This window comes from Cryptomeria japonica, chromosome 2 (genome assembly GCF_030272615.1).
Source record: "Cryptomeria japonica chromosome 2, Sugi_1.0, whole genome shotgun sequence".
Lineage (NCBI taxonomy): Eukaryota > Viridiplantae > Streptophyta > Pinopsida > Cupressales > Cupressaceae > Cryptomeria > Cryptomeria japonica.
This window is the reverse complement of record NC_081406.1, coordinates 53,787,015-53,800,453: the sequence shown is the minus strand read 5'-3', so window position 1 is coordinate 53,800,453 and position 13,439 is coordinate 53,787,015. Positions and strand designations below refer to the sequence as shown.

The 13,439-nt window shown below is 39.3% G+C and overlaps 1 protein-coding gene across 1 annotated transcript; it reads right to left on the bottom strand.

Moving 5' to 3' along the window:
• Positions 1-12,054: 12,054 nt before the first annotated feature.
• On the bottom strand, positions 12,055-13,202 carry LOC131855741 (universal stress protein PHOS32-like). The gene is made up of 4 exons (XM_058010203.2): positions 12,793-13,202; positions 12,602-12,711; positions 12,401-12,519; positions 12,055-12,312 (listed from the first exon to the last, which is right to left on the bottom strand). The coding sequence occupies exons 1-4, from the start codon at positions 12,965-12,967 to the stop codon at positions 12,228-12,230; spliced, it is 489 nt and encodes a 162-aa protein (XP_057866186.1). The 5' UTR covers positions 12,968-13,202; the 3' UTR covers positions 12,055-12,227.
• Between the last annotated feature and the right edge of the window lie 237 nt (positions 13,203-13,439).

Here is a 13,439-nt window from a genome sequence, read left to right as displayed (position 1 = left end):
CTCATTCTCCTCATCATCATCTCTCTCCTCCTCGTCGTCATCCTCGTCCTCCTCCTCCTCGGCACTAGGCTGATCTCCTATAGGCAGATCAGGACCTCCTGCCTCCTCATGATCCTCTGCCTCCTCTGGCTCCTCCGATCTGGATCCCTGATCCTCATCTCGATCTCCATGCCTCCATGGACCTGGATGGCCTGTCGGGTGATCCGGTGGAAAGATAGGCCCTGGGTATGATCTCATAAACCAGGAATGATACCTGCGCTGTGCCCCGGGGTCTGTAGCATAATCAGTGACCACATCCTGGTCGGACCCCTCCATATCTGTGATCTCGATATCGTCTATCGTCGGTCTCGCTACTGTTCTAGGTCTGGGAAGGACTCGGGAGTGTCGAGTGTAGATGGGCACATCGGCTGGAACACACTACTCTAGCCCAAACTGCCTCCGTACTCGGTCAAAGTAGAATGGGACTATGATGTGGGGATATCATCCTCTCAGTAGGCGGTTCCTCTGTAGGCATGCTAACTGTCTCTCCATCCCATCCCATCTGTGCATCCGCAGATATGGTCTCCACACGGTCACCTCAGCTGTCAATCTGTCAACTATCACTCTCTAATACAATAGATCTCCAAATCTCCACTCGTTGGTAAGTGGATAAGCAAATACCCTAGGTCGCTCGCTAGCCGTACTCATCGGATAGCCAACAGGCCTGGTGCATGTAAAGTGCTCAAATATCCACACCTGCAGAAGTGTGCATGTCATCAAGCTGCAACCCTGTCCGAAAACATACTCCTCGAGGTCGTGATAGAGATGTGCAAGCATACTCCGACCCCAGGCATATACTCCCCTGTGTCTCTCCATAGCCCTGATGCACCATGTGAGACCCCCATGCATGTGTGTACCTCGCCTGTTAGGGCAGACAACTAGTGCAATGATGGCTATCATAAGATGTCTCATGAGGGGCACCTCTCCTGTAGGATGTAAGAGCCAGCTGACCATGATACGACCTCTCGTCTCACTCAGCATGACTCTCCCTATGCAATATACCTGGTCCCTCTGATGATCCTCTACTGACCGATTGGTTGCATATGTCACGGTAGCTCCTCTGATCGGTAGGTGACGAATGCGGTACACATCCTCAAGTGTCACCGTCATCTCCCCTACTGGAAGCTGGAACGTGCATGTGTCAGGATCCCATCGCTCCATGAGTGCCATCAGCATCGCGGGATGAAATCGGATGGCCGGCATAAGAATCATAGACCAAAAACCTACTATCGACAATGTGTCTCTCTCTGCCTGAGTAAGTCGGGGAATCTGATCTCGCAAACTGCGAAGAATCTGCCCCGCCATGTGCTCTCTCATGTACGGGAGACCCTGCATCACAAAAACATAACTATAATCAGTACTCAATCATCAAAAATCATTCATGCAAACTGTCGAACATCGTATGCTAACCCTGACATCTCTCGCCAAGTCCTGATTGGGACCATGGCGCCCTGTCAGGGACCATGGCACCCTGAAGGGACCATGGCGCCCTGTGTAGGACCCACGATCGGGTTCCAGGGCCAACAAATGATCACAGAAAGTCAAATGCAGAAAATCAAAATTCAACGTTCAGTCAACTCACCTCGTCCAGTGGCTCGTCGTCGATCACGGCCTGTCGCAGGATCTCAATCCTCGTGGGACGCTCCGGTCGTCGTGAAGGCATGATGATCGCTATGTGGGCTCTGCTGCAATAGACAATACTCAGAATAAACAAAGTGACAAATGCAAATGTCACTTTCAAAGGTATACACTTTCATTCTTTTACATTTAATTTCAAAACCCTAATTTTTCTCTATCACTCATTTTATCATAACTTGAGTTTGGGAGATGCGATTTTCGAACCGTTTGTTGCGTAGGAATCGTATTTTCATTCCCCTACTCCCGGGATGTTCCAAAAAGTTCTCTGATGAAGCCTTTTTAGTGAACACCCCTCATCAATACTCTCTTACACAATTTGTCGTAAGTAAACATGCTACCCTGTTTCACCTCCCTAATAAGCAAGTCGAAACAGGGGGGGGCATATAGCTACTCACAAGTTTCATCACTTTCCTTAGTAAGCATTAGGTGATTTTGTGATCTAACGTGTGTTTTGTAGGGTGCGGTTCCTAACTGTGTACTGCAGATACCGCTGGGGGCTTCGTCCGACAACTTATGGATATATCCTTTTTCAAATGATGTTTACTTTCTGTACTTTAGCTTGCATATGCACGTAGGACTCATATGACCGCTAAAGTGGGGGCTAAATCTAATGTCATAAATTGTACGCACTTGCTAAAGCAGTACAATTTAACACCTAGTTTAGCACCCGCCTTGGCGCAGTTGCATTTTGCATTACATTTCCCCTTTAGCACTTAATTAATCAAATTAATTAGGTCTAAGGTCCTATTTCATCATCCTTCACATCATAAAGTCGGGCCCTTTCAGTAAAGTGTGCCCCTTTTCATGTGATTCCTCCAATGCATCATCTAATCGAAAACCCTAATTAAGTCCTATTTTGAACTTGGGGGCTTGATTTCGGGGGTCAAAACATCTCGAAATCACCTGTAACTTCGGGATTCTCTCTAAAATCATCATATCTGACGGCCCTGAAAATTTGGTGAAAAGTTGTCGGGACCATGGCGCCTGGAGTGCACACGGTCTCGGACATTTTTCCCGAAATTTTAGGAGCACGATCAATCATAAAATAAAGCTTAACCCCAAGAAATTGGCGGGAGATTCAATCTCTAGGTCGGCCAAAAGACGAAATTGCGACGTAGGGTTTCATACATAAGAGCTCTCTTTCTTCATTTAAAGGGATGGGAATTTTATTTTCAGGAACCTCATATGCAGCGAAAGAGCAGATCTTTGAAGACTTCAACAACATTCAACATCCCTCTATCAAGCATTTATCAATTCCATTCATCCATTTAGGGCTTGGAAGACATTGAAGAACAATAGGAGATTACCGACTGAAGATTGGCTTGTACCCCTCCCTTGGGGGTTGGGTATGATTTCATGTTGTTTTCATGTCTTTGCATAAGCTTCAATATCTCATTTATTCATGCTTTAGATCACTTTGCATCTTGATTTAGAGCATTTACATTATCATTGACAAGCAATTAGGGTTTACTTTCTAGGTTGCTCTAGTTTGCTTACTTGCATTTTAGATCTTGCACACACACAAGGTCTGCACACACATTACTTTTACAATACAACTTGGCTATTCGTGGAGGTGGAAATCACCGAAGCAGGGGTTTGACTAAGGCAAAACCCTATATAGCCGCCCAAACACCTTTTTCAGATATAAGTGCAGGTTTCGAGACTCGGACGACGCCGCAGGTTGCAGATCCAGAAAAAGCAGGTCGAGACAGCACCCCACACCAAATTGCAGAGCAGAATACCAGGACAGGGGCGTGGGGCGCCCTGGTCCCTGGGACAGAGGCGCTGGGCGCCCTGGTCCTCCTGACAGACAACATTTCAGACAGTTTTCCAGAGTGCAAAACAGCAGTTTCAGGTGTAGTTTCAGGTGCGGAATCAGGACAGTGGCGCCCGCGCCCCGTCCCGAACATTTCCACTCAGATTTTGACTCCGGGTACGCATTTGCATTCTTGTTTTATCTTGGTATTTACAACTTTCGATTGTTTAAGTTCAATTCTGCAATCTTGTTATTAGTTCAGACTTACATTCTAGGGTTAGGAATTGGACTTGCCTAATCTTACCTTTCAATTACAACAAAGGAATAGAAACCCTAATAGGTAGCCCGTGGCTCTCTCTTTCACAAAAAGAAGTAGCCAATTGTGTGATACCTCTAGGCTGTTTCGTATTCCGTAATGTGTGACAAGAGGTAGGATTAGGACATAATAACCTAGTTTCGCTTTTTCCCTCACACACTCAGAATGACTCAAATGAACCGATGAGACAAAAAGAAGTCTTAGAAAGAGAACTAGAAACTGCAAATCAACATAAAAAAAACCTTGGCACCTTGCTGAAGAATCAAAAACCTAAAGGTGACACTTCTAGAATTGGCTTTGAAGTTGGTTAAAGCTCTGGTACTGCAAATACTCAGGATCACAGCAAACCGGTAAGACAACTTAATGCTTATAAATTCAATGGAAAATGCTTTAACTGTAATAAGTATGGTCATAGAGCAAATGAATGTAGATCTAGAAATTATCAGAATATCAACACACCCATCAATCAATGTTCAAAATGCAACAAAGTTGGTCACAACTCTGAAAATTGCAGAATGAATGTGAGATGTTATGTTTGTGGAAGATTTGGACATTTATCTAATCAATGCAAAACACAAATCGGCATAGGTTATGGTAAAGCTATTTAGAAGAATAATGTAACTTGTTATGCATGTAACAAGATTGAGCATATTGCTAAATTCTGTAGAAGTAAAGGAACACCGGTAGACAACAAAAGTTCTAGCTTGAAAGGTAAAGAAAAAGTTGAAGAGGTTAAGCAAGAATTCTCAAAACAATGGATTAGAAAAAGCTGATCTAAATATTGGGAATACTCAACCATTGGTAGAACAAATCAATGCTTCACCGGCAGGACAGAGTGATGCTTCACCGGCAGGACAAAGTAGTGCTCCACCGGTAGGAAGTTCTTCATCTAATTGAAGAAAGTTTTCTTGAGGGTTTGGCAATCTAATGACACGTGCTATTATTCCCTCGGTTAGAGATAAGAAGTTGGAAATTACTTTTTACCGGCAAACAATGTTAAGTGAATACTTAACCGACATGCATTTAATGTGGTAGATGGCAAAAAGACACTATAAAATTGAGGTTTTGGCTCCATTCCATTTCACCGAGATTTCAACCTATGAAGAGCACGAAGATTCCGAGCTAAGGCATTTCGAGCAAGAGGCAAGAACACTCCAGGCAATCATCCATCCTAAAGACAGTAAAAGATATCTTATCATGGCATCCACCTCTGCAATTGAATATATAGAAAACCCTACTGTTGTTGAAGTTATAAAAAGACCTAGGCCCGTATTTCAGTTAGTTCCCGAGGTAGCAAAGAAAGATGATACCTTAGGTGCTTTTTCTCAAATTCCTAAGGGAGTTGTTTATGCTGAAGACCCTAGAATTTACATCCACTGCAACATTGAGGAACTAGGAGATGAAAAGATTAAAACCATGTTTAAAACTGTGATATGTGATGAATTCGGCAATATAAAAGATGAACACAAGATCATTGAGACCCTAGGATTCATAGAGATCCTTAGCATTCCTAAATTCCCCAAGGATGTGATTAGGATAGTCTTAAGAAGGGTACATGGTGAATTTTTCTGGTTAGATGCAATCCACAAAATCACCAAGGAAGCTGTGAAAGCTGTCACAGGGTTACTGACCACCGGTAAAAGGCCAGATAAAACTAAGAAGGTACCCAATGACCTAGTTACAAACCTAACTGGTGCAACATTCGACAAAAGGTCCCTAAGAGTTAATGATGTAACAGACATTAATGTGAGATTTATCAGCATGATATTAGGATATAAAGCTACTCATGCAAATAGACTCAATTCAGTTTCAAGTTTATGCATTAAGAGTGCTTATGATATGGTCACAGATAATGCAAAGATTGATATATGTGAGTGGTTAAAGGATGAATTAATTGACAACCTTGGAAAGATTAAGAAGAACAAGAAAGGAACTTTCAGGTTTGGAAATCTATTAGTATGTCTGATGCTACATATAACCAAACAGGTTCTCGGTATAGGCTACAAAGAACTTGGATATGATATACCGGTAGGTAAACAGTTAACAGAACTATTCAATAACATGGGAGAAGACAAGGAAAACAATATTCATGATTTCTTTCAAGCACTAAAGGCCAAGATGAAGAAAAGAATCATGTTATCACAAAAGATTGTCGACAAATACAAAGATGAAATATGCTTTGTAATCAAGAAGGATGAAATCTGGATGGAAGCAATCATCCCTAGGACAGTTTGGGTAACCGAGATGGGCTATGAAACAGATGATCATATAATTGAAACATATGCTAAAGCACTTCTGGAAGCCCCCAGAGAACCTAAGGAAGAAATATTTGGTAGTGCAGAAACTATTGAAAGCCAAATACAATCAAAGAAAAGAGTGAAAACGGTTGAGGCGGTTGTAAGGAAAGGTTCCAGACAAGCAAAGGCCATCAAAGAAGATGTGTTGAAGAAAACTGGTATAACAGAGGATGAGTTAGCAGCTCCACAACCTGAAAATTACCTATCACCGGTAGGTACCTCTTCAGGGAGTGATATGCCAACAACTTTCAAAAGAGTTGTAAGGAAAAGAGATCCCTCACCGGCAACCACACCCTCAACCAGGAGGACAAGACAAAAACAACAAGCAGTGAGATCTTCGGTAAGAAAGGCTACACCAAAGAAGAAAAAACTAACACCCAAAAAGAAGAAGAGGACAAATAAGGACTTGGCCCCTCTTGATATACTTCTGAATGAAATTACAGAGGAAGGTAAATTGAAGAATATAGAGAAAATATATGACACTTTAACATCTGATGAAAAAGAACAAGTTGAAAATAGTGTTATATTGCATATGGATATGTATAAGAAATTTTTGATGGAAGTAGTAAATGAAATTCCAGATAAACTATTTAAGAGACTGGAAGCAAGAAGACAAGCAGTAATAGAACTGGACAAGAAAATAAAGATTGAGAAGCTACTTGTTGTACATCCGGTAAATTCACCCAAAGAAATTGATGACCTAATTGCTCAAGCCAACTGTCAATATTTTCTACTGCACACTGACACATTGCTTTAATGGTTGGAAGAGTTAATGAGGTGACTGAGGAGACAAAAAATGGATGGGATATATTCCTAATTGAAAAAGAAAAACAGGAAGAATACAGGAACCCCAAACCTATAAAATTTTATCAGAAAGATAGAGACAAGGGTAAAGGTAAAGTTGGTGGACCACCTAGTATCAAGGTTAAAGACAATTTATCTCCACCTCCTTTGATTACTCCATTGGTAAAAACAACAGCTACAAAAGATCAACCGACAGCTGAGAGTATGGATGTAGAGGATGGTAATCCTAATCCTGAAGTCTTATATACTGTGGATGTTGATACTCAAAAGATCAACATTGTGGTAGACAAAGATATAGCTGATAAAACTGAAATGGCTAGTGAGCCTCCAGTAGCTGAGCAAACTGAAAACACACAGGAGAAACCGACAGATAACAAAGAGCAAAAGGTAGAGTCTTAGAATCAGACTCAGACAATGCAACAAATAGGAAAACAAACAGAGCAAAAGGCTCCGAAACAAGAACAACTACAACAGGAACATGAACATAAGGAAACAGTGCCATCGACAACTGGAGAAGTAGAAAAACCATTGCAGACACAAACAAACCTACCAGAGGTCAATACAAGCTTGGTTACTTCCACTGGCAGTACTCAGAATGTTGGTTCATCATCAGGCTACAAAACAATTAATGTGACTGAGGTACTATTAGATTCAATCAAAAAGATAACAGACTGCAGCTCACAAGCTTATAAGGCAATTGATGATACCATACCAATTTTGAAGGTAATTGCTCCTAACTGTAATATAAACAATAAAGATTCTTTAGGACAACTTGATACACTATGTAAATATATCACAGAAAACATTGAGAAAATAAAGGAAGATATATTGAAGGATAAAATAGAAATTGAAAAGCATAAATTCTTGATGAGCAAATAAAGAAGTGTAACAAAGATCTTGACACACTTCTACCAGAATTGTGTAATTTATTGAAAGAGTACAAAACTCTGTACAAAGACACTTGTAAGACAAACTTTTTGACTGTAGATATAGACAAGAAGATGAGCAAGGTACAGGATGAGATCAATAAACTTGCAGATAATTTTGTTAACTCACCTGATACACTATCAGTTTTTGAGGAGAAGATAACAAATTTTGAAGAAGATTTACTTAAATTGGAAAGAGAGAAAGAAAGAATAGTGAATAAGGCAAAGCATTTGAGATTAAAACTAAGTCCAAGATTGGACTATCTAGTATCACTACGAAAGGAAGTATTTGAGGCACTAATACAGGGACAGAAAACACTGGCAGAGCATTTGCAGCATCTCACTAGTACAATTAAGAGAACAGAGACAACAATAAGAGATAGTAAAAAGTTTATGGAGAGTAAAAAGTTTATGGAGAGTATAAACTTGATTTTGGCGGATTTATTTCAAATTATAACTTTCCAGTTACAAGGTTGAAACTACAAACTCTACTGACATCTTGACAAACTTTGTCATTGATGCCAAAGGGGGAGTAGTGGGATGAGAAAATTCAATATCATAGGAATCGTATGCTCAGGGGGAGCACACACATTTTTGGTAACTTTTTTTTTGAACTTCACATTTTTTATACACTTTTGAAATTTCTCATGAGTGTTGCCATTAATGCCAAAGGGGGAGATTGTTGGCATATGCACATTCCAATGAGACATTATATGTGATTGAAGGTTTTGTCATTGATGGCAACCTTGCAATTCTATGGCACCGACAAAGGCAGTTGACCGGCATCAGCAGATCACACTCTACACCGGCACTCAGGACACTGGCACCGGCACAAAGAAATGAAGTATATCGGCACAGAGGCTGACAGGATTTTGTTATATTATATTTTGTTTATTATTGTAAAGACTTTGTAAGCCGACTTGGCAAATTGTAAAATGACTCTTATATATAAAAGAGATCATTGTAGACATTTAAAAAGTGATATAAAAGCAATAAGGAAAAATATTAGGCAGACCTATTATGCGAAATATAGGCTAAAGGGTTTATGTAAGAAGCAAAGCAGCAACCGGTACTGGATCAGGCATTATAGATGCTATTGTAAAGCAGTACAAGATATTGGATTTGTATAATCCTCATTGTAAGTCAGTGAAACTTCCCATTGAGCAGTGAGCTCTAGGCAGTTGGCCTTCCTGCATGTGCAGTGCCCTATTGTAAGTAATATTCTCTTATTGGCTAGTGAGTGAATATTGTGGGTCACAAATCCCACCGAGGTTTTTCCCACACCGGGTTTCCTCGTTAATACCTTGTGTTATGGTGTGCTTTTCATGTAGATGTTCTTAATTCTGTTTATTGCATTATTTCTTGCATACTGATACGCTGTTATAATATGTTCTGCATGTTTTAAGTCAAGAAATTCTAATCACCGATTAGATACTGATTCACCCCCCCCCCCCCCCTCTCAGTATCTGTGGGATTCCTAACACTTTTCTCGTTCACCCTCTCGAGAGGGTATCATCTATCCCTACTAGATCAACTATCATTTTCTTTGTCTAGCGCATGTTCTCGCTCAGTATTCTTCATATTGTTAACATCTTATTTTTATTTGAAATGGCATTGTTTTGACACTATTTCAAAGAGGGGCAAAATGTAGACACGTAAATTTGATGATTAACATTTGATCAAATTAATTGAATTATAATCCTTCCATTCCATATTCGTGTTATTAAGTAGATAATTTATTATTATTCAATCAATGTTTATTACTTTAGATAGTTTCTAGGCTAATTGATTTACTTAATTTATCTATGGTCATCAATCCCATTTTATGAAATAAATTTTCATATTTGTTTAATTAAATATGCTTAACCTTTTCCTCTAATTTTGAATTTATTTTAATTCAAAAATCCCTCATTTTGCCTGCTTGGAATTAAAACTAATTTTTAATTTCTCTACTCATTCTCTCTCCAAGTTTCAAATCCCCCTACATTTCCCACTTGCACTCTATTCCATCTTCATTAATTTAATCCATTCCCTCTCATCTTGTGCACACCCCTAATCATGGTGATTAGGGAGAAAGTCAACTTATTCCTTAATTGGTTTCCTTCCCAAAGCTCACTTAGCATTCAAATTCCACCTACATTTAGAAAGTGCCCATATGGGTCCCCTTCCACTTTTCACTTCCAAGGTTTTTTTTTTTTTTTTTTTAAATTCCTCTTCCTCATGTACCTTGGAGGGTGAGGATAAGAAGTGTCTTTATGCAAACCTTCCTTGCACTCCACTCCACACTATTTCCAACTCCCATGTCCTCTCATGCTCCCCTAGGTTGACACTAGTCAACCTCTCACAAAAGGTGAGAACCCTTACCATTCTCCACCCTTGATCTACATCTTTGCATCTTGACCCTTCATTCCATTTTCTCCTATACTTAGCCAAAATATCCATTCATTCTCTCATTATGAAACATTATGCAACTTTGAGATTGTGCAACCTCTCCATGCCCCTTTGAGAGCTCATACATGCTTGAGCACTTCCTAGGGGAAAGGAGTCAGTAGCTGCCATAGCTAACTTCACGCATCTTAAGCTCCTAAACGGTTCATCTGATTTCAATGACTTTTTATTGGTTCTCTCTATATGCGACTTAACTGCTTAAAGCTATTGTTTTGGCTTGTGGGTAGTAATGATGCATGCTATGGAATTCGTTATGTGCACAAAGGTCAAAAAGTACACATTTCAAAGTGTGGTCCAATACATGATCACCTTTGTGCCAATAGTAGATAACTCAAAATAGCCAGTAGTAGTGGACAAATGCCCCATTAGTAGTGGACAAATGCCCCAATAGTGGACTAATTTTGGTAACAAAAAACTACAAAATGCAACACTATTGGTACATGTGATATTTATTAATGGGCCTTCCATTACCATTTTTTTTTGGCTCCTACCATGTCTACGAGGGTGACAAGAAGATGACGGTTATTGGTCCTATAATGGTAACTGACTCCTTTCCCCTAGTGGAAGTTATATTCCAAGTGGAGGATCATTCTTGGAGTCAATTTTTTATGATGAAGCCATCCCCTACTTTTTTTGATGTTGTTTTACCATAGGTCATTTGGCATCTGGTAGGCCTCACATTAAGGTCTCAAGAACTTCCTCTTGGTGGAAGAATACATTTCACAAACATATAACTATGGAATTGGTTATTAACAATTTCACCTTAGAGTATTGTGTGCCTCTATTTGTTGATGTGATAGAAGCACCATCTCCCCCTACAGTTCTTGTTAGGCCAATATTGCTCCTACTTTAAAACCCACCAATCTCTTTGTGGGTGGTGATGTTGTGCCTCCTTTGGTTAATGTTTACTTCCTCTTGACTATTAGTTTCTTTGTTGTAGTTCTCCTCTTTTCATGTTGTCCTTGGTTGGGATCTCGGTGAAGGTTTTCTCTCCTCCTATTTTGGTGGACTTTGGTAATGAGGTTTCTTGTGTCATGGTCCTATAGAAGGAAGAATATCTTCCTAAGAGTGTATCTTAGTTACATTCCTGAGTCCAAGATTTGTGAATTTCAAGGTCTAGAATTAACATTTTTTAGTCTTTTTAATTGTTATTTGTTTCAAAGAGCTTTGTTATAGTTGTGTTGTTTACTAGATGTTAAATTATGTATTTGTATAAGGGTCGTGGCCCTCTCGAAACCCCTTTTTACCTAATAAAAAACACTTCCACGAGCTAGTGATGTGACCCCAATGATCCAAAATCTTAATAAATCAATTTTGTGGAGCAAGAATTATTAAGGATTGAAATACCTCGTGTAAAAAATAAGCAATTTTGTGTTCAAAATTAAAATTGTGATGTATGAGTTGATTTAAATTCAACCAATAATTATGTATTGACTATTGTACTAAATTCAATTTGTGTTTTGATTGTGTATGAGAGGTTATCACCCATAATTAAATAATAAAAGAAGACCCAATATCCATCGAGCATCTAGAATTTGCCTATTATTAGAACAATACCAGCACTACTATTATTCGCAAAGAATTGAACCACCTTCATTATTTAGCTTTTACATTAATTAGACCAACACATGAGAAAAAGTTAATCTTCCACTAGGCTATTCCAATATCTGTTGCATCACATTACATATCATAAAGCCTTAACTGCAAATCACTTAACATCATTCTATCCATATCAACATCATTTGCATCTATTGCCTCATTGTTTCCTAACCCTTTCTAGAATTGTTAAAAGTGATCAAAGGATCGTCTAAGGAGAAAATCCAGAATGAGTTCATCAACAAATTGCAATGTTTTATGTTGAATGTAATAGATGCAGAGAACAGAGCAGTGACAGGAAAAAACCAACAAAATTCATATTTTTTGAAGTAAAAAATACATATACACAAATCAAATCCATGCCATACACACACTCAACAGAACATAAGGGAAGATTAAGATGTGCTCTATTTCTTCTTGGGGTGCTTCACAATCATAACTGGGCACTTCACATTGTGAGCACAATGATCACTCACACTCCCCAGAAACGCTCTGCACATAAACATCACATCTGTCAAAACTCCATACACTGAAAGCCAATAAACACAAGAAATACTTAATAATTATAATAATCTCAGACCTCTTGATGGCACCGTAGCCACGACTCCCCATCACCACCAAGTCTACTCCAACTTTCTCAGCTTCCTCACAAATAACATCCCTCGCATCCCCCACAGACACTCTGGTCTGTAAACACATCTGGAAAACAGAAAACCAAATTTAAATCCAAACCAGTTGCTACCAATATAATGAAAACTGAAACAGGGGTATAATCACATACTTGTACGTTTTTCTCAGTGGAAATGTTTTTGGCCCTTTGGAATACATCTTCAGTGATTCTCTCCTGGTACTTTTGCAAGGACTGCACCATATCAGATGTGAATATGTAACCTGACCAGTAACAAAACACCATTAAAACCAGAATGGGGAACTCAAAAACGATGAGAAATTTTATATAATCAGAGAGTGTACCATCAATAGCTGAGTAAACCCTAGGAAGCGGTTGTGCGTGCAGTAGAATAATGGTGTCGGTGGGCTGAATTGACAGAAAATCGATGGCCCATGACAAGGCATGCATGCTTTCTTCGCTCTCGTCCACAGCCACCATAATTCTTCTCTCCCGAGGATTATCCCCTGTTTCTGCCATTTTCCCCACTAAAACGAAATTATCTTCTGATCTTGATAAATATCACAGTTTCTTCTCCTTTGCAGAATCGCTGACAAAATCTACTGTGATCGAAACTCACTCTTCTGGTTTTATAAGCCAAAAATTGGTGGCCTGAATGATGAAGTCTGCGGACCTCTGATTTAGGGAACTTATTTAAAAAATGAAAAATGTATATAGCGAGTCCATAGACTTGACAAAACCGTCTGTTCGTAAACCAGGATAGTTGTCGAAGTCGTGTGAATTGAATTGACATAGGATGAGGTTTTAGGATAAACATTAATACCAAACGTTCTCCGTAGAAAATGTGACATGTCACATGCTTGGAAACCTCCAAATAAATGGAGCTAATATCAAGGCGTGTGCAACAAGGCATGAGCCTAAAGGGTTCAAAATATTTCATGTCAAACCTTATCTGAAGGATATTGGTATTTTTAAAATGATTTGTAAAAGG

Excerpts from the sequence above, each read along its gene's own strand:
- LOC131855741 (XM_058010203.2), bottom strand. The coding sequence starts at position 12,967 with ATGGCAGAAACAGGGGATAATCCTCGGGAGAGAAGAATTATGGTGGCT. Across the intron at positions 12,712-12,792 it reads GGTTTACTCAGCTATTGATG|GTTACATATTCACATCTGAT; the intron begins GTACACTCTCTG and ends GTTACTGGTCAG. Across the intron at positions 12,520-12,601 it reads CCACTGAGAAAAACGTACAA|ATGTGTTTACAGACCAGAGT; the intron begins GTATGTGATTAT and ends TCTGTTTTCCAG.